Source organism: Elephantulus edwardii, unplaced genomic scaffold (assembly GCF_000299155.1).
Source record: "Elephantulus edwardii isolate Elephantulus edwardi_28Jun2011 unplaced genomic scaffold, EleEdw1.0 scaffold00003, whole genome shotgun sequence".
NCBI classification, from domain to species: domain Eukaryota; kingdom Metazoa; phylum Chordata; class Mammalia; order Macroscelidea; family Macroscelididae; genus Elephantulus; species Elephantulus edwardii.
In genome coordinates, this window is record NW_006399753.1 from 32,004,449 (window position 1) to 32,018,902 (window position 14,454).

Here is a 14,454-nt window from a genome sequence, read left to right on the forward strand (position 1 = left end):
ATGTATTTGGAAGGTCACCAAGATCAAGATCTCCAAGGGAAGACTTACTGCCTTCACATGTGGTGTTGCCTGAATCACCTGGCACAGATAGCATGGATGTCTTTATCTCAAAAGGAGGCCGTTCTTTAACTCTCACAGAAAGTGCTTGAGAAAGACCTAATCTAAATAACTCTTTCTAAAACTTAACTGCCTTTCTTTTTTCCTCTGTTGACAAAGAAACTAAATATTTGTTACCAATCTTGATGTCAAGTAAAGACAACAAATTGGTACTTGATTTTTCCTCTATAATTAATTTACACTTAACCTTGTTTCTTAGGATCAATTGGTTTTCCTTTAATAAATTCCTTGCATTTTGACTCTTTAAATTAGCACATCAAAATTATTTTTTAAAAAGTATAACCCGATAATAAAGAGTTAAAAACACAATCACACATGTACTTTATGTCTGTGTGGATGCACAGCGAAAGAGGATAACCAATTATTCTAATATGTGTGGAAATACCTAATATAACTGTAGTCAGCTCTTGAAATGATTGGAATCTCAAACTTTTCTGCCTTTTCTGCTTCCCAAACTATGAATAAAAATTTACTCTACTTATTCACTTAATGGCCAGCTATGAGTCAGGTCTTATTCTATAGCACACAACAACAGTAACAATTAATATTACCATCTATTGCAATTTTACCCTCTATTGCTTCAGATCTATTTTTCATAGAGTCACTATGAGTTGTAGTTGACTCAATGAGATCTAACAGCAATAGCGTCACTTCCACTATCTCAATATCCCAAAACTTGTTATCCCTGAACTTTTCTGACAGTAGTTATGTTTAGTTCCCAACTTGTCAATGAATGTGTCGTAGGAGATAGAAACAAAACTCTTCTCAAGATTTAATGTATTTTTCACCTTAACAAGAAACTTGTCAATGATTCAGAAGGGATATCAATTGATAGAATACAGCTTGTCTCTCAGAAGCAAACTCTGGCCGTATCTTGTGATTTCATGAGCACTTGCAAGTTAGTTTTCAATGGAAAGAGTTGTCATCTGTAAAATACATATCATGCATTTTTGAAGAGATTATGGATATTGGATATAAAAAATCCCCACATGTTAAACTGGTGACTGAATTCGTATTTTGTATTATTTTGTTATTTTGTGTTCTTTTGTAAATCTTGGGAAAAGTTTGATTATGAAGCATTGTGTTTTCATTTTCTTTGGTGCTAAGGCATTTTCACAATTTGTGCCTCATTAAACTTCAGTCAAATAAACCTAGTGGGTAAGAAAGACTGAATTAAAGACCTTGTGATTAGAAAACAACCTTATCCTATTTGGTTTTCTTCTTCTCTACCCCATTTAGCATATTCCCTCAAGAGCAACAGTTTTTTTCCAAAAAGAGTATTATTTTTAAAAAAACCAAAAACCTATGTTTCCAGTACCATCTGAAAGAGTATATATTCTCTTTTAACATATTGTGTCTCATGATAAATTTAAATAACCTTATTATATAAATTTTAATTATCTTTAGTCTAAAATTCAGGGAATTCTGGTGGGATCGTCCATAGAGAACTCTACCATTTACCCAGAGGTGGCATCTCTGTAGCAGTTTGAGTCTCCTCAGACTGTGAAGTCTTCTCCCTGAGATTGAAAGTCTCACTAACAGTTCATTGAAGTTTTGACTTTAAGTCAAATCTGACTGGATGACAATGAGGTGGGATTTTTTTACATCTGGATTTTTCTCAGTTGTGGTTTTTAGAGTCCAAGTTGGTATGTTGTTATTATATGTCATAAGTTAGAACCAAGCCTCCAGAAGGTTTTAAGGGGCTGTAAATCTAATGGACTCTGGTGGCAAGAAGCTTCTCTGCAATCTCAAAGGCACACAGTTCAAATCTACCAGCTGTTCCGCAAGAGAAAGATGAGTAATCTCCTCCCATGCGATTAACTGGCTCTGAAAATCAGTCAGAGGATTAGCTATGGGTTGGTTCTGACTCGATGTTACACAACAACAACAACAAATGTAATGGAAGGATATTGTCCACCTTTTTCAAAAGACACTGGGGTGGATTCTAACCTCATGCCTTTGATTTGGCAAAGCAACTACTTACCCACAAGGCCACCAGAGCTCCCTGAGGATATAGGGTATTTTTTTTGCAGAACTGGAACTGGTTCATTCCAATTTCCTTTTCCCCATTACTCCCTGATGATAATCTTCATTTCCACCCCAGTTATATGGATTCAGAATCTACATTTTAACAATGTAGACACAAGAATCGCCTGGAGATTTATAAAAACTATCTGGGGGGTAGTTTCTCTTCCAAGCCCTGATTTCTTTGCAGCTAAAATCTAACCTAATAACCTTGTAATATATTACCTGGATACTGATTCTGTTTACTTGGTCACCTGGCTTCCCTCTCCTCTTATTATATTGGAAATTTTAATCTGATTATCCATCTTACAAATGTTTCTCTAAAGAATCAAGTTTGCTTTTATACTATTGATTCTGTATTCCTTCCTGGTGAGTCTATTCCTCCAGTGTCCATTGTCTTTACATTACTTTACCTTACCTTTCAGGTTATTCTTCTTTCTTTGATTGTTGTTGTTATGTGGTATGGAGTCAGAACTGACTAATAGACAACCATGGAGTTGGAATGACTCATAAATCACTCAGGGAAGGGATTGCCCGTCTTTCTCCCATAGAGCTGCTGGTGGATTCAAATAATCTACCTTTGTGTTGACAATAAAATTCTTTACTCACTAGCCCAACAGAGGCTTCATTATTGATTAGAACCCTAAATTCCATCTGTTACAATTACTCTCAGTTGAGACTATTTTTTCCCATGTATTCTGATTTCAAGCCCTTCAATGTTATTCGTGTTTGTTCTCTTATTCTATGTGCTTGCTTTAGGTTTATAATCTATGACACTTAACAGCAACAATCAGTGAAATAAGACATTTCTAATACTTACCTTAATGAAAATGTTGGAATTTTAACATTACATTTTAATAGGGTTTGTTATGTTGTTGATGTGCATCTTTGAGTTGGACCAACCCATAGATGACCCTCCAGTGGGTTTTCAGAGGCAGTTAATCGCAAAGGAGGAGATTGCCCATTCTTCTCCAATGGAACATTTGGTGGCCTCGAACCACATCTTTAGGAGATCTTAAGTTAACACTGGTCATTCCACAGACTTTAAAATACTTCTGAATATTTCTGTTTTAAAATAATAAAAAAGAAGCTTACTGACCTGTATTATATATGATGAAATAAACTGTAAATATTTTAACTATCATGCCTGAATTATAATAACTTAAGTTTTTCTGAATTCATTAAGTATAAAGATTTAAAATGTAATTTAGACTAGCCCTCCAACACTGAGACTTTTGAAAAATAAAATGCGCATTTAGGAGGTTTTGCCAACAGTAAATAAGAAGTAGACTCAGGACTGTGAGGCAGTTGAAATATTGACCAGTGGTTTCTCAAAGCTGTTAGACCCAATGCTTATTTGTTTCAGTGAATGTTTTGCTTTATTGACTTACAATTCTGAGATTATATTCAGCATTAATGTAACCTACCTATGCTCTCTCTAAAAGGCCAATATGTTACCCTGACAATTATATAATCAAGATAATTTTTATTATAATAAAATATTGGAGTTGGTGCACCAATATTGAACAATAGCTTCACTAGAAGATAATAAGGCAATAATTAGACTTTAAAGGCATTTAGGTCATGAGAAAGCATTCTATATAAACACTATATAAAATAATAATGCAGGGTTATACATAAGTAACAATTAAAATTATTATTGGAATAAATAATAACAAAGGATATTTATTTATGCACAATTTTTAAAGTGGAAAATATTTTTAAGACTGGTTGTGGAGAAAATGAGGAAGTATATTCATACAAATGAGCTAGTACTTGCTTTTAAGTGTCAAAATTATTCTCAATGATTGCACAAAGGAAGACATTTCACTAAATGCCAGGACATATTCATCCTCTTTCGCTTAAAAAAGACTTTAAAAGCCATAGACTTTGACAGGGAATGGAGACTAGTAGTTTTCTTCAAAAAATAAATGTCAGTCAAAACAAAGTTCTGGCAGATCAGGGAAAGTAAAGTTGAAAACAGCTGGCAACTCCAAGACAGATAATGCCAACTCTTTAGTGTTTACAATATGTATTTCCTCTGTCACACATCTTTTACATACATAGGGAAATAGGAATTTAAGGTGTTTAGGAAAAAAATACTAATTATTTGTAACATAGTTCTTGACAATTGATTCCAAGAATGTTAATCTGTCTTTGCTCTTGCTTCAATATCCAGTGGGACACAGTGAATAATTTTTTCAGGATGAGGAAATAACATTCTGTTGCTGACAACCAAGAATATCTCTATCAGAGCTGCAATGCTGCTTAGAGTGAAACCCGGCTGTATTTGAGCCCACATACTTACCCAAACACCCAACTCAGTAATTTTTTAAAACTAGTCCCAAGGGCAATCAAAATAGATAAACGGTGTGCTTCTGTTTAATCTATACATCATAGACAATTTGTTTTTACCCTTATTTTTTGATCTATAGATGATTTACTTAAAAAATTAAACTCATAAATACTATTGGCCTAGAATTTTAAGAATCTTATATACAATTCAACTATATACCAAATTTGATGATTGATGATTCCTTGTCAGTATTTCTTTTTACAATAAAATTACCTAAATTTTAATCTCCAGGTAAATACATAATCTAGGTGTCTAACTCGGAGCTTTGGTGGCCTAATCAGCTGAGAGTTGTCCTGCTAACCGAAGGCAGAGATACTCAGTTCAAATCCACGAGCTGCTCCTCAGGAGAAAGATGGGCACTCTCCTCCTATGTCATATGTTGCTGTTGTTATTGTTTTTGTTCTGTACCTTTCAGTCAGAACCGATTTATAGTTGACTCTTCAGCAGGTTTTCACAGGCTGTAAATAGCATGGAAGATTGCCCATGCATCTCCAAGGATAAACTGATGGATTCTAACATTAAGGTTGGCAGTGGAATTCCTTACCCACCCCGCCACCATACAATCTTCCCTGTGATTTATAGCCTCCAAAGACCCACTAAAGGATCAACTGTGGGTCAGTTCTGACTTGTTGGAAATAAAGGTTGATTTTGGGGGGGGGGGTTTAGTCTGGAGTATAACCATAGAAAGTTACACACAAGCAAACACTCTCTGGAATATGTTTTAATAATAAATCAGTGTTACATGGTGAGAATATCCACAGAGACCTGGAGAATGAGGACCCTGTCAGAGGCCTATCTGAAAGCTAGATTAATTTGGTACCACACAGGGCATTTATTTCTATCTTTGGAGAAATAGGAAAGAGAGTGAAAATCTATATGCAAATAAGAACATAGCCAGTAATAAATGCCAAGAGAGCCCAATGATACATATCATCTTGCTGGGCTTCACCTTCCTCATGGACCAAACTCAGGGAGTGCACAAAACTGCAGCTTAAATAGCTGCAAACTGTTCGCAAAAACATTTTCGTCTTTTACAAACAAAATAGTGGATTTCTTTGTCCCCCACAATAAAAATATAAACCACATTGCTGGCATATTTATTTCTTAAAATAATATCTGATCTGAGTTGATTTCTATTGTTGCATAAAATGCAGTCTGTTAATCATCAATAATTCACTCAGTGCTTAAAGTGCATTTTGATTCCAAAAACGTATTTTATTCTAGACTGGGAAAATGAGAAAGACAAAAGACTAGCAAATTCATTTATGAAGTTTTTATGTGCTAACAATTTCTTTGGAAATCTCTCTAGAGTTTCTAAAGCATCTTCTTGATGCAAACTTTCAGGGACAAATAATAGTGTAGTATGTGTAATATTTCACATCGCTCAATAAAACTTCTTAGAGCCTTTCTTGACTCTGCATCAGCAATGGGCAATAGGTTCTGTCTCAAGAGAGGATGTCATTGATCAATTTACTCACCTCTATGAAGAGACCCAGGAGTCCTGGCATCTCTTCGGTTTAGCCATACAGGAAGTGGATATGAGAATTGACCGAGCACTACTAAGTACATACGCGTCTCATTACTTATCTCGTTATCTTCATCATGAATTATGTTTGCTGGAACATCTCCCTGGTGTTATCTATGGATGCTTCCCTTTCAGACAAATCTGAATGCAGAGGGATATGAGGAGAGGGAAGTGAAAGACCGTGTTTTAAAACTGTGCAGGGTGTTAGAGTTACAGGCCCCTTTTTGTCCTTCTCACCTTATCTGTACCTCCCCCACCTGAGAGTCTACCTGTTCTAGATACTCTGTGGCAATATCTTATACACAAAACAAAGCATGTGAAGTAATGAACTGTCTTGCAACTTCTTAGTTAGAGATAAAAGCTTTAATCCACATTGTAATAGGGCAGACATCCTGTCAGAAATTACATGGCCAACATGATTTTAACAATAAGCAAATCCTTGGATTGTCTCTAGATTAAAAAATAAACTTCATGAGAAATTTTGAAGTCAGAATTTGGCTAACAGGAAATAGAGATCTGCTGTTTATTCCAAAGCTTAGTGAAAATCAATAAAGAGCTAAACCAACCATCTCTTTAGGTGCACACCCAGGGTCCAGTCCAATCCTCCATGGTTTTATGTCTTATTCATCAGAAAGTGGCCTGAAACCCTGTGTTCAGATATCAACAGGCTGCATTAGTAAGGTCTGAGTTAGGACAATATTGGTTGTGATTCAATAGCCAGTCACTCAAGACCGTCATTTTCTTCCCCTTTTTTCCATAAAATCATTTTTACAAATACTTTCCAACTTTTTAGGGCCTTTTAATCACATCAAGTCAAGCCTTCTGGGATCCACATCGGATTCAAACCTCAACAAATACAGCACCATTAACAAGATTCCACAGCTCACTCTGAACTTTTCAGATGTCAAAACAGAAAAAAAGAATACATCCCCTCCTTCGTCAGATAAAACCATTATTGCACCCAAGGTTAAAGACCGAACGCACAATGTGACGGAGAAGGTCACGCAGGTAGGACATGGTTTACTTTCCATATTGGCTGCTTTGAGCATTCGTTTCTGGGTCTTGTAGCAAACTTTTATTCCCTAAGATAATAATAAATTATTATGAATAGAAATACCTTTTATTTGCACTTGCATTTATCTTGACATTTTAAATAACCCCAAATGTAACTGATAAATGAAGGTATATCCTGGGATTTTATCTATTACAAGACTAAGTCGAAATTGGCTGAATTGATACTGTTGCTTCTATTGTGGCCATGGCTGAGAGGCTATTCATCATGTTTGGATATCTATGGCTTTCCTGCCAACTATCACATTATTAAAGCATGCTTTTTATAAAGAACTAGATATTGAATGTATCTATTGACGCTCTAGGTGACTTATTGGGATCTCCTCTTAGTTACTGCCTCCTTTTTCAGGCTTAAATCTCCAAAGCAATCAGATCTGAATCAAGTTGCATAGCAAAAGAGTTGTCAAAAATTATGTAAAGGCTGAGAGCAATTTATTGCTTTAAAATAAATATTGACACTTTTGAAAAATTGTAGTTTGGGTGGATATTTCCAGAGCAAGTTGTTTTAAATTCAACAATTTATATGCGTTTTCTTTTGTGACATTAGTTGTGATACTCTCAATGGTGCAGCATTCTTTCTATTTCTTCTCTGGCTTCCCTGTTTCCATTTATTCTTCTCCCCACCAGCCACCCCCCCCCCCGTGCCACCGCCTGCCTATTTCTGCTAGCTGAACTGGTTGGGGCCAAAGCTGCTCTGCTGATCTCATATGATGGTTGCATTAAAGAATGCATTTCTTTATGCATTATGTAGGCCTGTCTATTATTTGGGCTCTCTAGGTGGTCTAGTGTCTAAGGAAGTGCACTGTTAACCCAAAGGCACCAGGTTTTAATCCACTAGCTCCTCCATGGGAGAAGGATGGGCAGTCTCTTCTCACATGATTTACTGCCTGTGAAAATCTGCTGGACAGTCAGCTGTGAGTTAATTCCAGCTGAACTCGATGGCATGTGACAAAGACAACACTGACTGAAAGTTGATCTGTGAGGGTGGATTCAGTAGGAAGGATTTTAGGTTTGAAGGATGTTAAATAGTCACAGTTTCACAGAAACCTTTATTCCCTATCAGATCAGTAAGTCTGGTCATTAATATGGTTTTGAATTTATTCTACTTTTTTTCTCCTTTCCTGTCCAGAACTTTCTAAACTAGAGTCAAACGGGTACCACCAAGCTAGACTTCTGCTTTAAAAATAGATAAAATTACTCGTATTTATTTTGTCAAAACACCAATCATGACAGTACCTGGCTAGCTGTTATTTATGATGCATTTACTTTGTTGAGATCACGTTTCTCTAAGACTTGCATCAAATAAACAGTCTGTGCAAACAATGTACTAAATATGCTTGCTTGGCACAACTTTTCATAAAACATCTACATAATCTATATAAACTTGACCAACTCTATCCAAATATTGAAGAAAGTTATATTAATAATTTGTTCTATAATTGTAGTAAGTTCAAATGCTGTGGTATTGTTTGTAAATAACTTCTTATGTATTATCTGAAATAGCTGTTTAAAGACCATGATTCATGAGACTTAAGATGCCTATGTTTATTTGAGGTGAAAAATTATGCATGTCACATAGAGCATCTCAAGTGTACATTTTAATGTTTAACATAGCCAGGATGCTTTCGTCCCTTGGCCTTTAGCTGGATCTAGAAAGTTTCCTATCAAGCTGAAGAATAAGTAATAATCAATGAGCCTTGGTGGCATAAATTATTAACCGCTTTCCTACTAACCAAAAGTTTGACAGTTCAAACCCACCTGGTTGCTATATAAGAGACAGAAAGTGTGTTTCCAGAAAGATTACAGCTAACAAAACTCATTAGGGATATTCTACTCTTTCTCACATGGGATGTTAAGAGTCGAAGTTGAGCCGATGACACCTAGTAACAATAAATAACATAGAAAAGCATAACTTGGAGTCACCTGGATTTGCTTTAGTTCTGGCTAAGTCATTTGGAAGCCATGGAAGCAAACGAGTTTTATTGAATGGATTCAAGGGATGACATAACTCCTTTATCAGAGTTAATGCAAGAAGTTTAAGATAAAAAGGACTCAGTACAGTGCTGGGTACATATGATGTCAGTCATTATCATCACAAGTCGGCTTGTGTATATTCTTATATGACTCTCTTATGCTTGCTGTCTGTCTATTCAGGACTCACTTAGGACCTAGCAGAACACGTAACAGAGAGCAGAGTTCATCAAATATTTGCTGAATGAATGAGAAGTTGATTATGTGGATAAGGGTCAGGATGGGAATTCCAGAGAGAGTACAGAGAATGAACAAAGATGTACAAGTCCAAGGCCTATGTGTCTTGTGAGAACAAATTATTTCCTGGATCAGTGAAAGGACCAGCTGAAAAAGAGCTTCTGATTGTGGGAAGCTGGTGAAATTCTCTCCTCTAGATGGTGCTTCTTTACTTTGTCACAAGAGTACACTGGGGAACTGAGTAAATTGCAACATCAGGATGATGATATTCTTTTAAAATTTAATGTTTTTAAAATCCCTATAATTTGGTACAGTGATATTTATCTATAGATAGATAGATAGATAGATAGATGATAGATAGATAGATAGATAGATAGCTATAGTATATGATTTAATGTTTAAAAACATATTTTAAACTACTTGCCCTTGAGTGAAATGAGGCTCCAAAAATGGGCCTATTGTTTCCCTATCATTTTTCAGATCCTTGGAGGCAAGGATTCTGAAGCTTTGTCTGACATACTTTGGACATGTTGCAAGGAGGGACCAGTCCTTGGAGAGGGACATCATGCTTGGGAGAGTGGAGGGACAGCGCAGGAGAGGAAGACCCTCTATGAAGTGAATTGATTCAGTGACTAGGGTAATGGGAGTAGCTGTGTTGGAGACAGTGGGATTAATACAGGACAGGGCAGGGTTTAGGGCTGTTGTTTATAGAGTCACTATGAGTCACAGGTAGATTTGACGGCGCATGACCATAACAATCCTCAAAATGAATGATTCCCTCCACTTTCAAGAATATATCAACTGTAAAGGCTAAGGAGGGGTTTTTTTTGAATAGTAGAAGATTAGAATCTGATATGTGTTTTATTAAAGATCACTATGCTAACAATATGAGTGGAGGAAGGAAGCTCTGGTGGCCTAATGGCAAGAAGCTGCACTACAATTCCAGAGGTTTGTTGTTGTTGTTATGTGCCATCGAGTCGCTTGCAACTCATAGCGATCCTATGTACAACATCCTAAATTCTGCTCTGTCCTGTGCTAATCGCACCATCTCTGATACACCCATCCCGATTACCCCAGTCACTGAATCAATCCACCTCATAGGGGGCCTTCCCCTATGCGCTGCCCCTCCTGTCACTCCTTGCAACATGTCCAAAGTATGTTAGGCGGAGCCTTAGAATCCTTGCCTCCAAGGAACAGCCCAGTTTGCCCCTTTCCAGGATGAATCTGTTTGTTTTCCTAGCAGTCCATGGTATTCTCAATACTCTTCTCCAGCACCACAGCTCAAAGGCATCAATTCTCCTTCTATCCTCCTTAGTCATTGTCCAACTCTCTGATGCATAACAAGTGATAGCAAAGACCATGGCCTGTATCAGACGCACCTTAATCTCCAAAGAGATACCATTGCTCTTCAGTACTTTGGAGAGGTCCCTAACAGCAGACTTTCCCATGGCAATACGTCTTCTAATTTTCTGGTTACTGGTGCCGAGAGTGTTGACTGTGGAGCCAAGCAAACTGAAGCTGTGAAAAATCTCAATCTCTTCACCATCCATCATGATGCTGCCAATTGGTCCAGAGGTGAGAATCTCAAATCCACCAGATGCTCTGCTGGAGAAGGAGGGACAATCTTTTCCAGTACCAGTGAGATCTGATTTGACGGTACACACACACACACACACACACACACACATAAAAAAATTTAAAAATGTGAATGGAGAATATTCTTAAATGCCTGAACTCTGGGCTATAATGAAGGACTAGATCAAGCCTGAGATTGTAAAGAAGAGTCAACAGGAAAGCTCAGTCTTCGTTTATGGTGCCTCCTTTGGCTCTTCCTATGGCATTCTGAGTGCATTGCTTGTTGAGCTCCTAATCAGAAAGTGAGCAGTTTGAGGCCACAAGCTGCTCCCTGGGAAAAAGATAGACAACTCCTCTGTAAAGCCAGAGTTTCGAAAACCCAATAGATGGCCCTGTGGGTCAAGATCAATTTGATAGAAGTGGATCTGAGCTCTGCTATCAAAACGCTCAAGTGTCCAAGCTGGAGGCCAAATATTGAGAAGTTTCTTTTCTATTCACATTCTCTGGGACTTTAAGCACTTATCTCTTTGCTCATTTTGTGTTTGTGAAGCTACCTAATCTTAGCTTACTTCTTGAATTTCCATGTTCAAACATATAACATGTTCTCTAGTTAAGAAAAAAAATGAATTATTAATAGCCTACAATGTTGACATGTCTTCCCTATATTCCCTTGATTAGGACTGTGTGGAAATTCTCCTTGTTAGGGAACTCTAAATATATTTAGAGCCAGCAGTGTTTTCTTAATCTAATGTTCTTATCTATTTTATTCCCTTAGTACATTTGTATGGTAATCTTCAAAAGAAGTCAAGGCTTTGTATGTAAACCATTCAGTAGTGAATTTTAAACACTTCTCAGAGCACAGGCAATAGAGCAACCATCAGAGAAGAAACCATGAAGGAAAAGAATTCCTGCTCATGTTGTCCTCCCTTACCATTTTTTTCTTACTTTTATTTCACGTTGAATCGCCCACTAAGAACATCAGCAGGACAAAGCTGTCTAATTTCCCATTTCTCTTTCCAGCTAGACTGGATTTTTACAGAGTTGGGTTTATGCAGTAAGTCATCCATCCACTGTTTATTTATTTATTCAATAAGCATTTTGCATAAGTCTCTGTACTATCTACCTATTGTCATCGAGTCAATTCTGATATCTTCTATTTTCATTTGGGGAAAATTGAATAACTGGAAACAGAGAGCCAAGCATGAAAGCAGCAGCTTCTGACCTCTACTAACTCTACAGAGGAGGAAAAACACTAATTAAGAGTAAAAACAGCATAAAACTGATCTCTATGAAGTTAGGCATGCGTCTACACTCTGCACTTTCTGTCAGTTCTAGGACCAACTGTCCCTCCTACAGTTCTCAGCTCTACAGTTCTATAGCAGGGTTCATGAATTTACTGCAATGGCCACACAGAACTCACAGACAACACTCACAGTCATGAGGTTTATTAGAGAAGTCATTGTTGTGTACCATGGAGTCGGAGCTGATCCTCCAATAGGTTTTCAGAGGCATTACTATCTTGTTGGCTGAGGAAAGAGCAAGCAAATATATCTTGGAGAGAGTCCAGGCACAGTGCTTCTTGGAAGCAAAGATGACAAAGCTTCACTTCACATACTTGGAACATGTTGTTAGGAAGGGCCTTGGAGAGAGATGTCATGCTGGCAAAAGCCGAGGGTCAATGAAAAAGATAAAGATCCTTAATCGGATTATAGAATGGCACAGTAACTACCGCAGTGGGTTAGAGTATGTCAGAAATCATGAGGATGGCAGAGGGTAGGAGTGGGTCCAGAGCTGTTTTTCATTGTGTTGCTATGAGTTGTACTCAATTCAAAGGTACCTAACAACAACAAGAAGTCACCAGAATTTCCTAGTGCTTGAAGATCAAAGATCTCTCCATTCTCCCCATCCTGTGCCCCACCCTTTCCACCTAGGAGAAGGTGCTTGGCTCTGGCTCTGCAGGGCAGCAAATCTAACTTAGCTCCATACTCTGATTCTGTACAGGAATCTCTGACTTACTTTGTTTCTTCTTTTTGTCATGGTAGTGAATTTCTAACTTCAAACCTGTGCAATTGAAGCCTAGCAGGATAACAAAGTAATCAATATTCATGTTAATAGTCCACATATTTTACTTGCATGTTTTCCTCAGAAGGTATTATTAACCTTACTTGCATTGCTAGGAAAATGCCCACTCCCCCAAGTGGACCACAAACATGTCACATTTGTGCTAGTCCTAACCAGCCACCTAGTGAAACTCAATCAATGATTAGATGAGCCATACTGAACATGCTACAAAAACATTCCTAAGTTTCTTTTGTTTGTCATTATCATTCAGTTGACCCAGGCTGCTCGGCAGTACTATTCACTTGAAGGGTAGAAAAGCCTTGACTGTGAAGACTTCTGGCAAGTGTTTAGCAGCATGGAGGAAAGCTTACGAATGAAGAGAAAAATGGAACAAAGGGCAAAAGTATGCTTTTATTATGCTTTTGTACTTGCCCAATTTAAATAAAAGGAAACCAAGTGTTTGCACCAGTGTATATTGGGCCAATAAAATATAACATTTTATCTTCATGTTCTGCTTTTACAACCTTTGTGTGTGGTCTTTCTCTGTGCCTATGCACACTAATAGCAAAAGAATTGTAATGGATTCCAAATCTGTGTTGGTTAGTCATGTGAGATTGTTTACTGTGACAAAGCTCAACAAGCAAAAAATGAAAGTTGGGCGGTAAAGTGTATTTGGTACAAACCTCGGAAGGGCAGATTGCTTTGGGTCATGGCTGCATTTTTGTATGAACAATGATCATACTATTTCCCTCTTTCAACTTTGAGTTCTTCTGCAGTAACTTCATTCCCTATCTCGTGATAGCAAGGTTCTCATTTTTATGTCTTCCTTTATGTTTTCCTGCATCCATACCTGTTCCGAGAGAAAAGAGAACTTTAATTAGCAAACACTGAACACTTTCTTTAAAAAGAAAAATATTGGTTTACTTTAAAAAAGTTTGTACACATTGTGCTTCACACTATTCTTCATTCACATTGTGTTTCATAAAATCATTCCCATGCATTATGTTTTATAAAATCAATCACCATTGGACCTTCTCCATCATTACCCTGTCTTTTCAGGTCCTTGCCAGATCCATTCAATTTCCTTTTCCCCCTCCCTCCACTCTCCTTACTTTGAAGCCCTGTAGTTTTGCCCATCTTTACACCTCTGCTCCCACCCCTTCCACTTTTGGGTCCCCATACATGTTTTACTAGTCATCTTTCTATTTTTACAATAATGGTCTTATGCAGTATTTGTCCTTATGAGACTTTTAGTTCACTCAGCATAATGCTTTCCAGGCTCTCACAAGTTGTGTAGTATTTATCTAAATCTTCATGACTGACAACTACACAGAAAAAAAATTAAACTAGTGAAAAGAGAATTAAAGAGAACAAAACAGAGAGATCTACTGTAAAGATTAAAAAAGAAGTTCAGACTAGCATGTTACACACAAACGCACAGACATAACATGTTGTTATGTGCTATCGAGTCACCTGTGACTCGCAGTGACCCTATGTAAAATAGCTCTAAATTCTT

The 14,454-nt window shown here is 37.2% G+C and overlaps 1 protein-coding gene across 2 annotated transcripts in view; it reads left to right on the forward strand.

Annotated features, from left to right (window-relative positions):
- The window catches only part of KCNH7 (potassium voltage-gated channel, subfamily H (eag-related), member 7), a 759,623-nt gene that overhangs the window by 556,244 nt on the left and 188,925 nt on the right, over positions 1–14,454 (forward strand). For both annotated transcript variants that reach the window (XM_006879356.1, XM_006879357.1), the window contains one exon: positions 6,817–7,031. In XM_006879356.1, the coding sequence (XP_006879418.1) occupies positions 6,817–7,031 (215 nt within the window). The remainder of the gene's footprint in view (positions 1–6,816; positions 7,032–14,454) is intronic.